Source organism: Quercus robur, chromosome 6, assembly GCF_932294415.1.
Source record: "Quercus robur chromosome 6, dhQueRobu3.1, whole genome shotgun sequence".
NCBI lineage: Eukaryota > Viridiplantae > Streptophyta > Magnoliopsida > Fagales > Fagaceae > Quercus > Quercus robur.
In genome coordinates this window covers 32,263,962-32,278,149 of record NC_065539.1, presented here as the reverse complement: position 1 = coordinate 32,278,149, position 14,188 = coordinate 32,263,962, and the positions used below count along the sequence as shown (strand labels likewise).

General features: G+C 38.5%; 1 protein-coding gene across 1 annotated transcript; it reads right to left on the bottom strand.

Moving 5' to 3' along the window:
• Window positions 1–657: 657 nt before the first annotated feature.
• LOC126690095 (endochitinase A1-like) lies at window positions 658–1,610 on the bottom strand. Its single transcript, XM_050385224.1, has 3 exons — window positions 1,127–1,610; window positions 869–1,039; window positions 658–752 (listed from the first exon to the last, which is right to left on the bottom strand). The coding sequence occupies exons 1-3, from the start codon at window positions 1,608–1,610 to the stop codon at window positions 658–660; spliced, it is 750 nt and encodes a 249-aa protein (XP_050241181.1).
• Between the last annotated feature and the right edge of the window lie 12,578 nt (window positions 1,611–14,188).

Sequence of the window (14,188 nt, the reverse complement as noted above, 5' to 3'; positions counted from 1 at the left end):
TAAAGAAAAAGTAGCAAAGTGTAGCATTATTACAAACCCAAACTGTGGCAACCACAAGCCAAGTAACTACGGCAGGAAACATACAAGTGTTTTGTGTGACATAACAAAAACAGAGAAACAGAGAAACAGAGAAAAAGAAAGGAAACCGCGCCATCATCAATGAAGTCCGGAAATGAGACTCTGATCTCCAAAGCGACTAGACCCACTAACGCCGGAAAGAAGACGCTCACGGCGACCCTCCAAATCCACCACCTCTTTCTTCAAAAGCTCGATTCGGGCGTCTATGGCATCAACGACTGGCTGAACTCTCCTCATGAAAAAGGCTCGGGCAACCTCATGTAGATGATGAAGAACAAACTCCACGACGAAACCCACACTAATTAGCTCTTGAATCACGGCCCTCTACTACAGGATCCTCTCGGCAGAAACAGAGTCAATAAAGTTATGCTCAATGTCGTTCAGCACACACCTCAGCATTTTCATGAAATGCTCCCTAGCAGAACGAACAAGGCGAAACTACTGCATAAAGTTGCCGTGACGGCTGTAGATCATCACTAAGTGAGAGATGCAGTCCTCAGGGACTCAGAAGCCATAAAAGTCTACATAAGGAGGACCGAAAGCCCAGAAGTCTGCCGGACCAAGGTCGTTAACCTCCGGCTAGTCAAAGCAGGCAAGGAAGGTCACAGCATCATCCGGGACGGCGGCAGAACTACTACTCGCCTCAAACTGAGAAGGGATAGTAGGAAGTGGACCTATAAAAAAAGGAAACGCAAGGCAAATAAAAAAAAAAAAAAACCATGGCACGGGAAGAGAAGACTTGCAGAAAAAGAAGATGAAATAGGAAGAAAAGGAAATTTGCCAAAGTTACCAGGAATGGGGGCTACGGGTGTAGCAGAAACAAGTACTGCAGGCACAGAAGAAGCAGGAGTAGTAGGTACGACTGAAATAGGTGCTGAAGGTGCGGCAGGAATAGGCGCTATAGGTGTGGCAGAAGCAGTCATTCCCACGCCTGCTGCAATTTCTGGCCCCTTAGAAGTTTCTGCAAGCGGGGAGATAAGTATGCAAATGAAACGCAAATACAACCAAAAAAAAAAAAAAAAAAAAGAAGGGGAAGGAAGACACATACCTATGAAGTCAGGCTCGTGCGAAGCACTCCCCTCTTCATCGGAATCAGAAATTCTCTTTTTCAGGACGGGTGCATCATCAGGATCCTCAAGAATGTCATCGGATCCCTCTGAGGATAAGTCTGTATTAGGACCACGGGTAGCGGAATCGGGAATGGAGGAAGGAGTAACAACAAGTGAGGCACCTCTCTTTACAGCCTGGGAGATAGCTGCGAAAGGGTCACTAGTCGAAATCACAAGCGGCAGAACGGGAGAAGTGACCTTGGTTTGAACAGCGGCAGGAGGAATGGCGCCCTCTGAAGGAGTGGGTCTCTCGGCAGGCAAAGGTGTAGTCTCACCAACCCCTTCGACATGAGTACCCTCTCTAGGTACCGGCTCGGCAGAAGGGGTGGGAGTTTTGGCAGGAGCCTTATGTGCAGCAGTAGAAGGAGCGGGCATTGCGAATATTGCATCGGTCCCATCAAAAAAGCCTTCCATGGAACCCATGGAGGCGGAAATCTCCTCGGTAGTGGGGAGATATATGGATAGAGGCTCAGGCTCCTCCTAAAAAAAATTTTTTTGTTAAGCAAAAAAAAAAAAAACAAAAGACCCATGGCAGAGGCGTGCGAAAAAGAAAAAGAGGAGAGAAGTGAAGAAAAGGGACTCACCTCAAATTCAGGCTCATCAAGCAAAATGGGGCGGGTAACTGATGAGTCTTCCTTATGCTTGGACTAAAAGAAAAAGAAAAGGCAGAGGAAATTAGCAAGTTAGCCGCAAGAAGGTTAAGAAGTATTGTCAAAGAAGAAACAAAAAAAAAAAAGGGGAGAAGTAACTTACCCTCCGTTCAGCGGCAGATACGAGGTGAGGAGTAGTTTTCCTTTTGCTACCATGAGTTCTGCTAGCAAAAGGAGCACCTGTAGGAGGTAGTGGTGTGGCAGGCTTGGTTTTGCGGCGGACTTGGGTTTGGCAGACGCTTTCTTGCTCGGTACGGAGATGTTTATTACTTTAACTCTTTTCTCCCAACCAAGGGGATAGTCACCAGCATGCCAGAACCATCATTTCTTCTCTACATCCCATTCAAAGATGGCTGACCAGCTTTGTTTTCTAGCATACGCCAAAACAGACTTAGAAGGAAGCAGCAGGTGAGGGTTAACTGAGACAACCATACCTAGCCCTTCAGGAGGAATAAGGGAGAAGCCACGACTCCCCGCTAACTCAGTCACAAATGTAGCCATCACTGCATGCCAGTAACCGTGCATGGGAAAAGTACAGACACCCTCCCTTAGTGAACCGGGAACTGTAACGGCGTTGAAACGCTTCCTCCAAAACTCAAAGGCAGTGTGCCGCATGAAAGGACGGACTGACGTAGGAGATTCCATGAGGAAAGAAATGTCATCGGGGATGTCTTGATCCAACCCAAACTGCCTTCTCACCCGGTTGGCAGGATAGTGAACAAACCTAATGCCTTCATCAGCTAGGTAAGGCAACCATTCGGCATTGGTAGCAGCAAGATAGGTAATCCTAGTTTCATCAAAGCTAACCAATGGGGAAGTAGTCCTAATGGTGTCAACAAACGAACTCATGGCAGAATCCGCACAAGTGTAATCTGCACCCAAATTTCTATAGGCTCTCCAAGAGAAACCGACGCCCTCATCAAAAGATTCAACCACAGAATAGCCAATTGGCTTCAAACCAGACCAACGAAAAGCAAGTGGAAAATCGGATTCAAACCTGCCACAAAAATCGGTAATCACTCTCGGACATGTCTGGTACTTCTCTCTGGTAAACCGAGCGGGTCTACACTTTGTCAAGTACTGAGCACAACGCTCAAACAACAGCTGCTGAAGTATTGTACAGTGAACGGAAGAGGTAACAATGTGGCAGGACCCAGCCTGACTCTCATCACTACGGAGAATATCTAATTGAACATACAAGTGCCCCAGGAACATGGGGGCCAGCGGCAGGCTCACTCCAGCAGATATTTTGATAGCCAAACGAAAGTATAAAGGCTTTATGGCGTAGTGGGGGTGGGACCCAAAAACAAACTTGCAAAGCCAAAATGCAATAAAAGCCGCACGGCGGGCAGCAACAGAAAACTTAGAGGAAGAACTCACCCAGTAAGACAACTTGGCGTTTTCGACCATCATTTTCCTCAGTTTAGCCTCAATGGTCTCTTCCTTCGGAGAAAGCTCTAGGGTGGCAGGTCATGGTGAGTTCGTCGCACGAGAAAAAGAAGGTGTGGGTGGTGGTGCACCATCGCCGGACCAAATGACGGAGGTTATAGAGGTCCTGAAAATTCAACAAGTAGTGAGATAAGACTATAGCCTTCAAGACGCCGGCTTGCTACAACAAACCCATAAAGCCCGTGTCGGAAAGCTCACTGTCAACCCATTCCTTCCAACCCGAGGCTATGCCGGGACCCAAATTCAAAATGAAGGGGTACGGGAAGCGAGGTACCTTGGCGAATGGACAGATCAAGGATTGAAGATGCTAAAGGAGCCCAAGAGATGTCGGGGTTTCGCCGGACAAGGGCAATCAATACACGACCCGGCGGCGGCGGTACATAGTCACCAGGGATTTTTGGGAAGTGAGGATTGAATTTGTACCATGGGTCGATTAAAGGAGCGCATTCGTTGTCGGGGTCGTGCTGCGTCTCTTCCTCAGCGGACCGCTCCGAATCGGAACGTTCCATCTCCTCGCCCACATCAGGAACGGCGAGAGAATCGGAAGCAATCGCCTTCCCTTTGCGGCGGGAAGAGCCTTAGCTTTTCACTGGTGACATGGTGAGGAGGCTTAGTCAGAGAAAATGGGTATGGGTGTTTGAAAAGAAGAAGGAGAGTAAGAGACGGAGAGTGTGTGTTCTGGGAAAAGAAAGAGTTTGTGATTAAAGTGCAGAAGGATTCTTCCTTAAATACCCAGGTCATTAATAACAGCACAAAAGAAGGTGACGGGTCAGCCATCAGAATGGGATGAAATTAAAGAAGCGGCGGCTCTGTTTCGAAAATAACTGCCAAACTGGGAAATTCGAAGAGACAACCCTGTTCGCGGCAGGAAGGAAAATATATATATGTATAAGAAGGGGTCCACAGCTTAAAAAAGACCCGCAAAAAAGAGAAGAAGAAAAAAGATGAGAGAAAGGCAAAAACGCCTTTTCATTCACATATGAATCACAAGAACATTTCATATGTTCAGGGGGCTAAATGTTGAGGGCCATTTGTGGAAGCCCAGGCAGACAGAAAGAAAGCCCAATAATGAACGCAACAAAGAATTGACAAAATAGATAGAAAAACCCATTAGACCCAAGCGGCAGGAATAATGGATCACAGGCCCAACAAATAAATAAATGGGTCTTGAAGAGACAAGCGGGCTCTAAGAAGCCAAGAAAAGAAAGAAATAGCATCCCATGGGCAGTGTATGAGGTAGAAAAGTGAGAAAGGGCCACTGCAGGCCCAAGGCAATGCAAACTAAGAAAGTAAGGGGCTTATGGCAGGCCCATGAACCCCAAGGATAAGAATAAGGTTATTGGGCCGGGGAAGCCCAATGAAGTTAGTAAAAAGCCCATGGGAGTGTGGAATTAGCAAACGAGCCAAGGAAGCCCAAAGAAAGCAATCGGGCCGTGGATGCCTAAAGGAAAAAGGGACATAGGAGCCCATAAGTAAGAGCAAAACAGTGCCCGTGACAAGCCACTGAGAAAAGGAATAAGTGGCTGGCCCAAAAGAGGTCCAACAGGATTAAGTTATCACGGTAGGAATAACAGTTCAACGTTGCAGGAAATAAAGAAAATCAAGAGTAGACCAAAGAAATGTAAGGCCCATCATCAGAAAAAGCCCAGCTCTTGAATGGAGCAGGAAACCAAGGAAAAGCCCACATGAAAGGTTAGAAAACACAGATGGAGAGTCTCCAGATCACGGCAAACACATGAGCAGCAGGCAGACTCTTGGACACATCTGAAAGGGAAGCACGCGCAAGGCCCAGGCACCACCAGCCTGTACCTAGCCAATATAAGACGTGGTGGGGCCATGGGCTAAAGGTAAGAGGTAAGGGGGGTATGGTTTGGTGGTGGGGAGAGGGGAAAAGATCTGTTTTGCGGCTCCTGCCTAAGCCCTTTTGGGAGGTACGTCCTGCTGGGATGACAGACTACCCAAAAGAGGCAAGTTTGAGGGGGAACCGTTGGGTGCATGCCTTGAGAGTAGAGAGAGAAAGCATTTATACTGTGGCAGGAAAGAAGTGTTACGGTAGACTGAGGAACAAAACAAACCTGCCTCTGTCTGGCAAGAGTGAATGTCGCACAGACTTGGTGGTTGGCAAGTACGCCCAGACCAGACAAAGGCGGTTAAGGGGCAAAATGGTAAAAGATCGATCACGGCAGGCACTATAAAAGGGCTCTTGCCGTGCCCTGAGAAAGAGATCGAAAAACAGAGCATTTACGGAGTAGAAAGAAAAATAGAGTAAAAAGAAGAGAAAAAAAGATAAGAAAGAAAACAAAGAAGAAAATAGAGAAAATTAAGGAAGAATGAGAGGTAATACAGTGGGCATGCATCGATAGATCGGTTTCCCTCTCTCCCCCTTCAAATCTTGCTCTCTTCCAAAACGTAAACAAGGACTCCTTTTTGGGCAATAACCATTCAGGTCCGACTCCCTCAAAGCCATTAATCCCTACGGCAGGATCTTTTTCCTGGGAGATTATTTGCATTGAGAAGAGGCATTCTCCCCTCTTTGGCTTTGCTTCGGCAGACTAGACTTAAAACTTGATTTATGCCCATTTGATTAGTTCATATTATTTTCTTTACTTTTTCTGTGATTGACATCATCATGACTGTAATCATGCTTTATAAGTAGGGATTACATAGTCATTTATTTAAATAGTTAGAATAATCTGTTTTGATTATTATTATATATCTGCCTGCCGTAACTTGTCTGCAACAGTGTTGCTTGCCGTAAGTTTACTCCTGGCAAACAAGGCATAAGTTTGTACACAAACCGGCCCAAGTTGAGTTACAATTGGACCGGCCCCAACTCCCTTACTCAGAAACATTCGGGCCCATCACCGTAGGAGGCAGCCTAGCCCAACACACCATACACAAAACAGGCCCCTACACTATGTTCATATTATTGTTGATTGTTTATGTTATTATGCTTGTTTCCTTAGATGGGTATTGGAACATCTCCTATGACTTGTGTGGGAAGTACTCTTAGGGGGAAGAAATCTCATCTCACCTAGGCATCTAGGGATTTTTACTATTCTTGCTTTTAATTTATGTCATATCATTTATTTTCCAAGCAATCTTTTTCCTCTTTTACTTTATTGCACTTATATATATATATATATATATATTATACTAGACTCTTAAATAATTTTTTTTTTTCTCTAAAAAGTATTTTTTATTTCATCCCTCTTAAATGGTTTTTAAACCACCAATAAAGCACAATATGGGTATGTCTTCTAGGAATGGGTGATGGCTTAGAACTCCCATTTCCTTGTGTATAAAATCTAAGGCTTGAAAGAAATTAAAATCTATTTAAGAGAAAAAAAAAAAAATTTCAATCAGCCTTTACAATATTTCAACCATTTATTTCTATGCTCTTTACTTTTATGTCATTTAAATTTCAGCTCTTTATTTTTATGTCATTTAAATTTTAGCTCTTTACTTTAATGTCATTTAAATTTCTACACTTTATTATTGTTGTTTCTTTACATTTCTCATTTTTAAAGTTGCCATAAAATAAATATGCTTGGGTAAAACATTATTTATTTATTTATTTGGTTAAGAGAGATCTTTATTGAACTTAAATAGCCATGAAAGGCAAAGTATTGGCTACACGCCTTACATAGTACAGACTAGTGGCATCTTCATTAACTAAAGCTACAATATCAGGGGTAGGGGGATTAAACAAAATAACAAAATCTTTTTGCTGCATACATCCCTCCTTTGCCAATCCATCAGCTGCCCTGTTTGCTTCTCGATAGGTGTGATTCACCCTGGTTTGTTGGAACCTGCTGAGAAGGTACCTATAATCATTCAAGAGAGAGTAGTAGTCCTTGTTAGTGACTGAATTAGACAAAACCAGGTCTACCACCACATTATTGTGGTTTCTTTACATTTCTCATTATTAAAGTTGCCATAAAATAAATATGCTTGGGTAAAACATTTCCCCTACATACTATTCTAAAAAATGCTTTTTCAAAACCTTTTCTCACATTTTTCTATAAAAAAAAGTTTTTCCTTCTTCTTCTTAAAATTTTTCAAAACAAATATAATTTTTTAAAGCTTTTCCTTTTTTTCAAAATAGATTTCAAAGCAAATTTTTTTTTCATGCTTTTTTCCTTTTTTTTTTAAGTTTTCAAACATTTTTTTTTTTAAAAAAGGGCAATCCCGAAATCTTTAAAAAAAAATTCAAAGGATTTGAAAAGAAAATGCTTTCAAAAAACAAAATGTTCTCAAAAAACGTTTTCATACATAAAAGGTATTTTTTTTTTATTCTTCAAAAAATAAATGTTTTCAAAAACTTTTTACCACGTTGAAGAAATTTGTTTTCAAAAAAAAAAAAAAAAATTGTGATCTTTTCTTCCTTAAAGGGAGCCGAATTTTTGCCAAAAAGAAATGTTTTCAAAAATAAATGAATTTTACCATGTTGGCTTTTCACACAAAAAAAAAAAAAAAAAAAAAAATCTTTTGAAGAAAAAGTGTTTTTACCACATAAATTTTTTTTTAGAGAATTTGTTTCCAAAATCTTCTTCCTTTCTTTTTTAAGAAATCTGAAAATTGTGTTAAAAAAAAAAGAGAGAATTTTTCTTTAAGGAAAAAAGAATTTCTTTTTTCCATGTTGGATTTCCTTTAAAAAAATATATATAAACAAGAGTCTTAAAAAAATGTTTTTTCTGAAAACTTCTCCATAAAATCTTTTCTAAAAAAAGCATGTTTTTTCAAAATAATAAAAGTTAACGTTGTAACTTTTTATTTTTTATTTTTTTTATGCACTTTAATTTCAAACCTTTTTCTTAGAGTAGTTGTAGATTTAGGATTTGTGTTCAAGGCTCATTCTCTTGAGTCCTTGAACGCCCATAAAACTTACATTGTCCCTATCATTTCTTGACACTAATGAGTTTCATTTGTCATCTTTTTTACATGATAAAAAATAAGAAAATTGTGAATGACAATAAGGTGCTATTCTTCCAATTCCCTCTCTTTTTTACGTTTTAATTTATTTTTGTGTAGTATTCATTGTAAGATTTTAAGAAAATTTTATATGGCCCACATTTAAATGATAAATGAAAACTCATGTTTTAATGATTTTATTTGTGAAAGACGTTATGATAAATAACAATTTTTAAGTAACTCTCAATTGGTATAACCCATTTGGTTAATAAAAACCTTGAAATTACAAGTTTTAAACTCCTTGATGAAAAGAGGGTTATGGAATAAATCTTAATTTAAAAGGGTTCATAGTCTAGCTTATAGATATTGCCTGTCTCCATCAAAAGGAAATATGTGAGGTAAAGGCCATAGACTAGAAAACACTTTTTATATACACTATCATATAGTGAATCTTGTTTTTCTCTAAACACTTAAACAACTATAGCTAGAGCCTAAAGGTATGTTTATGTTATTTATTTTCCGCTACAACTTTAAATTTTATCTTACATTCACATGATAGCTATATAGTAAATAAATACTCACGTGCTAATGTATAGTTTACTTGCATGATCTTTCATATATTACCTATGTATATACCTCACATGTTTTGATTGCATATATCCTTTGGAATTAATATTCACATGTTAGCCACACGTAAATTGTGCACACCCAATATATGGTTAACAGGCTCAACCTATATTTGAGCTCACAATCTATTTATATTGGGGGCTTTGAGTTTCCTACTATGGGTAGTCCTATGCTTGGAGACCCAGTTGCACACTCTTGTTTTGCAAACCCTTCTCTTTTTTCTCACAGAGCTGCTCCCTTTTCTCTTGATATAGTCGCTCTTTTCTCTCTATTTTCTCTCCAAAATTGCCAACCCCCTAACCTCTCACTCTATCCTCCTATTTATAGCTTGAGGTAAGTGGAGGTGTTATGATTATTTCCTGATCTCACTCATGCGGATGGGGGTCCAATTCCATCACTTCTAAGTGGATGTTCTGTTGGGAACAGTGGTAATGGCATTGGAACTGGTTCCTGCCTCCAAAAGGCTGTTCAGCAGCGATATTCTCCAAGGCAATACTGGGCCGTCGAGACCTTGTATCCCCGAGCAATCACACTCCCGACCAAGTTGAAGTTGATCGGGAGGGGCTCACTTTTGACGTTCAAGACATAATGGTCCCATTATGGTTTTTGGGTTCAGATTGGGCTCTAAGGTGTGTTCGGATCAAGTTCATAGGTTTGACAAGGATAGGGCCAGGTGTTGTATCTCAGGGCTAGGGCCTAAGGCCTAACGAGCCTGGGGCCCTGCCCCGTACGGTACCACAAGGCTAGGATCCAAAGCCCAATGGGCCCAGGGCTCTGCCCCATACATAAATATTTACTCACATGCATATATACGTATATTATTTGCAAAAACCTTTTTAAAAAAAATTCAAAATGCCAAGTATTCTATTTCTTCATAAAAAGTTAACATTTGAAATAAATTAAAAGGAAGTATTATCTTCGGATAGGCGTTGTGGGGTGCCTAACACCTTCCCCACATGTAACCAAACTTCCGAGTCCAAGATTTTTTATTCAAAAACTTTTGGTATACCTTAATTAATGAACCTTTGAAATTTGGTTTAGTTAATTAGATAACTCAAAATAAATTAGACATCTAGGTGACCAATTACACCTAATACAAATCCAATGATTGGTGGTGACTCCTAAAATAAAAATAAGAAAAGTGGACTTCCCCCACCCTAGAAACACAAGTACACAAGAGTCAAGTTGCCAAAAACCTAATGTATGACCAAACCTAGAAATTCCCTCACCCATAATTTTTCCTAAAAGGGTGGCATCCACACTATTGCTAAGGACCACAGCTAAAAACACACTTTGCTACAACTCATCTATATTGTAGTTGTGAGTTGTAGGTTGGGTTGTAAAGAAAGCTATATAGTGGGTGACTACTAAATAGTTAGTCTCAGTCGCAACTTTAGGATTTTTTTTTAGGTGATCATTAAAAAATTTAAGTTATACAAAATTTAATAAAAATAGAATTTAAATATATTGACATCCAAAAATAAAAAAACACATACACATAAATACATGAAATTCTCAAGCAACCCAAGTCCTCTAGATGGCTAATCCCAACGATATCCACCAATATCCCACTTCTGAGATTTCCTTTAATGTATTCTTTCCTTCTTCTTGAAAAAATTCGAAGATTAAAATGAACACATACTAAATCTTTAGCACCTTTAGGAGTAGTTTTGTTCCTCTTTAAACAATAAGTAAAACCATGTGTGCTCCACTTCCTCTCAATGCATGATGACAAACAAGGTTGTCCAAGAAACTTTACAGCTATGCTTTAAAGCATAGGTAATTTGGACCCATGGACTAACCACCAAAGCGATGAATCTAAGCTCCACCTTTCTTCCCTGCAATCATCATCATAGCTCAAATGTCTTGAAAATAAACCAAACTCCACATTCACCTTCTTTTTATCATTAGGATTAGGAAAAAAAAATCTTTTGAAACACTTGTTTCTCTCCTCTAAAATTTCAACATCCTTTTGTGGAAAAACACAATCTTTTGCTTCATCAATCCATTGAATGATGGTATAATAATTAGTTAAAAATAAATAAATAAGTAGTAATAATAACAATAATATTAATGAGTTTTATTTCAAAAGGTTGAAAAGGAAAATATTAAAAAGATAGAAAACTAACTTAGGATTCAAGGAGCAAGCTAGGCAATGAAGTGGTGTGTAATTTATGTTCCACCAATTAATGAGTGTATTGTGTACCACCTCATAAAATGGAGATGACTCATATTCTTGATTGCCTTCATGCTAGTATATTTCATTCTTCACTTGTTCTGTCATTAAATCCCACATTTCATACACCTTATGAAGAATAGGTGCATTTGTGTCAGCCGCTCGAAGCATCTCATAAATAGGTCTTGTGAATCGAAAAATATTGTCAACCACCCACCACGTATCATTCAAAACAAAATCTCTCACAGTTTGAACTTTTCCATAATCATCTTCTCTATAAGACATCCATTGGTCATTAACGACCATGGCTCTAAGATTTCTTTTTACTTGTAATCTTTTAAGCATGGTGATTGTTGAAGCATATCAAGTTTCAACAACATGATGTAATTTCAAAGGGGAAAATACATTAAAATTTCCCAATCTCATTGAATGATTCATGATAAAAATATGAATTAAAGATGACTCATCAGCAACCTACACAATCCATTGACATTCATTATGTGTGACATCATTTTGCGGAGAGCATTTAGGTGCACTTATATTCTTCAAAGCCAATTTGAGGGTATGCACAACACATGGTGACCAAAATATATTGGGATATTATTATGATCCTAGAGTCCTACATGTATTAAATGTAATCTTAACCATGTGTATATAAGTTCTTAGACACCTTCCTCTTGCAAGCCAGTTTTTAAGGGTGAGTTCTACCCATGAGTTTGTAATTGTATCACTTGGTATCAGAGCCAACCACCACGCCGAGTAATAGAACATAACTTATTGAATATGGAGTCAAATCAGTTGCGACTTTGAGGTCGAATCTCAGATGGGACGACGTAGAGGCTAGATTAAAACAACTGATAGATGAATGGAGTCGCCAAAAAGAGAAAGGACTACCATCGAGTAAGTGTCGATAGAGTGAATCGTCGTAAATGTCGACTGCGGAGCATGGTGGTATGTTATAATCCTAATGTCCCACATGGATTAAGTGTAAGGTAATCCATATGTATATAAACTCTTGGACGCCCTTCGCTTGCAAGCCTATTTTCAAGGGTGGATTCTATCCATGAGATTGTATCATTATCAGATATCTAACTTCAATAATAGATCTAACCGACTTCATAACAACTGCATTATCAGTAATGATTTGGACAACATTTTGATATCGAACCTCAGGTAAGACCTCTAGAAACAACCTAGAAATGTAGTTCTTGTCTTTGTACTCTTTGGTACCATCAATGGCTTTTATAAAAAGGTAGATGGAGCCATAAAATTGATAAGTTGCCTTCTTTGGGCATTTGTCCACCCATCACTTACTATGCTTAAACCCATTTCTTTCCAAGTTTCTTTAATTGTCTTCAACATCTTGTCGATAGTGCCATCTCTTTTTGCAGGAAAGTTGTTCTTAATTTAAGGTAACTTAGAGGAACATAGGCTGCTAAATTAGTTACTAATTTAATCATCTCACAAATATGTGTTCTTAGCAAAGTGAAAAAAGTAAACAACCAGAAAAGAATGTCATAATAACAAAAGATTGCAACATAGTTTGAAAAAATGTGTTTTTTGGCTATTTTTTCCCTTGAGGCCTTCCTACATATCAACTTGAATCCATAGCCTTTTATTACTGGCACATTTATTGATCAATAGATGCCACTAGCCACCCCTGTTGAGGTTTATAAAACACCTTGGTCCAGCCTAGGTGGTGAAGGCCCAATTGTATAGGCGTGTCCTTGTTAGTTTAATCTTGGTCTCCTATTCCAAATAGAAATAGGGGAAGGCAATGATATATAAGCGACGCTAACGTAAGAGCAACCGCATCAGAGGATGTAAAATTTCTATCTATCTTGCAAAAGAAACATACTTGTTCTATTTTACACACCCATTTTTATAAAACACTCACATCAGTTTATTTATTCTAAACATTTATTCAATAAAATATTCATTCTTTTACATTTTTTTATTATTTCCTTCAACAATGCAAAAAAGAGAGTGAGGCGAAGGAGAGAGAAACAAATAATAAAATATTAAAATGCACGGTTACTGTAGCACTTTTGTATATATGCACAATTTTGCAAGCACTGATGTGCATGTTTTAAAATGTGTAAAATTAATCACTTTTTGTATTTTACAAAATTTGGCAACTTTTTATGCGATTACTTTAAAGGGGGTTTTATGAAAAAAGGAGAGGCAGTTGCGTAAAGAGAGAAGTAAAGTGTTCAACCTAGAGTGAATAAAGAAAAAGAAGAGTAGCCAGGTGTATGATGCAGTGAGACAAACACAAGAGAAGATTAATTTGAGATTTTCTCGAGGGATAAGTTTTTTGGATACTACAACCACGAGTAGTTGTTTTATTTTGAGTGTGACTAAAGATTTTAGGTGAGTTTATATTATTCCTAGAGTATTATTGTATTTGCTGTGGATCTTAAATTAGACATAAACTTGAAAGGATTTGGTAATTGATTTGATAATAGTGAAATATCTACAGCTCTGTGGACAAAGGTACATTATCCAACCACGTAAATCTTGTCTTGTATGACTATTTTCTTTAGCACATATTTATTTTTCACATCTCATATATCTAGAAATTGGGTTAAATATCTAAGAACACCCCACCTTTAGAGAATAACTTTTTTCTTCTTCTTATTTTATCCCTTTTGGAATGCCCATTCATCCATTTGTTAACACCCCATTTTGTAACCTGCATTTAACCTCACATGGAGGGTAAAAGGATAATTTTGCCTTGACAATATAGATCTTGATTCTGGTCATTAAATCCTTAATCTCATTTCACCAAATTGGTCTTGATGTTGTAACGATCAAATTGAGTGGTCATAAGCCTTGATCGGACCATCAGATTGAAAGTTATCATCAAATCAAGTTTTAATGGCCGAGATACACTATCACAAATTGAGTCTGACTATATGTGATTATGAACAATTGATTCGAATTGGTTATAATTATAATCAATTTGAGATTAATGACGTGTCATAACTTGATTGGATAGGACTACATTTTATGGTAAGGTTGTACACACTTAATTAATTAAATAGTTAATTATTAATTATTTAATGAGTAATTCGTGCAATTATCTTTTTAATTAGGGTAAATTTGGAACTAATTATTTGAAATGGGAGTGATTGGAGCCTATTAATGTTAATTGGAACTAATTTAGGATCTATTAATGTTAA

Coding starts and splice junctions, on each gene's coding strand:
- LOC126690095 (XM_050385224.1), bottom strand. CDS start 1,610: ATGGGTTCCATGGAAGGCTTTTTTGATGGGACCGATGCAATATTCGCA. Junction 1,040..1,126: donor GCACGAGCCTGACTTCATAG/GTATGTGTCTTC, acceptor CCCCGCTTGCAG/AAACTTCTAAGGGGCCAGAA. Junction 753..868: donor ACCCGTAGCCCCCATTCCTG/GTAACTTTGGCA, acceptor CTTTTTTTATAG/GTCCACTTCCTACTATCCCT.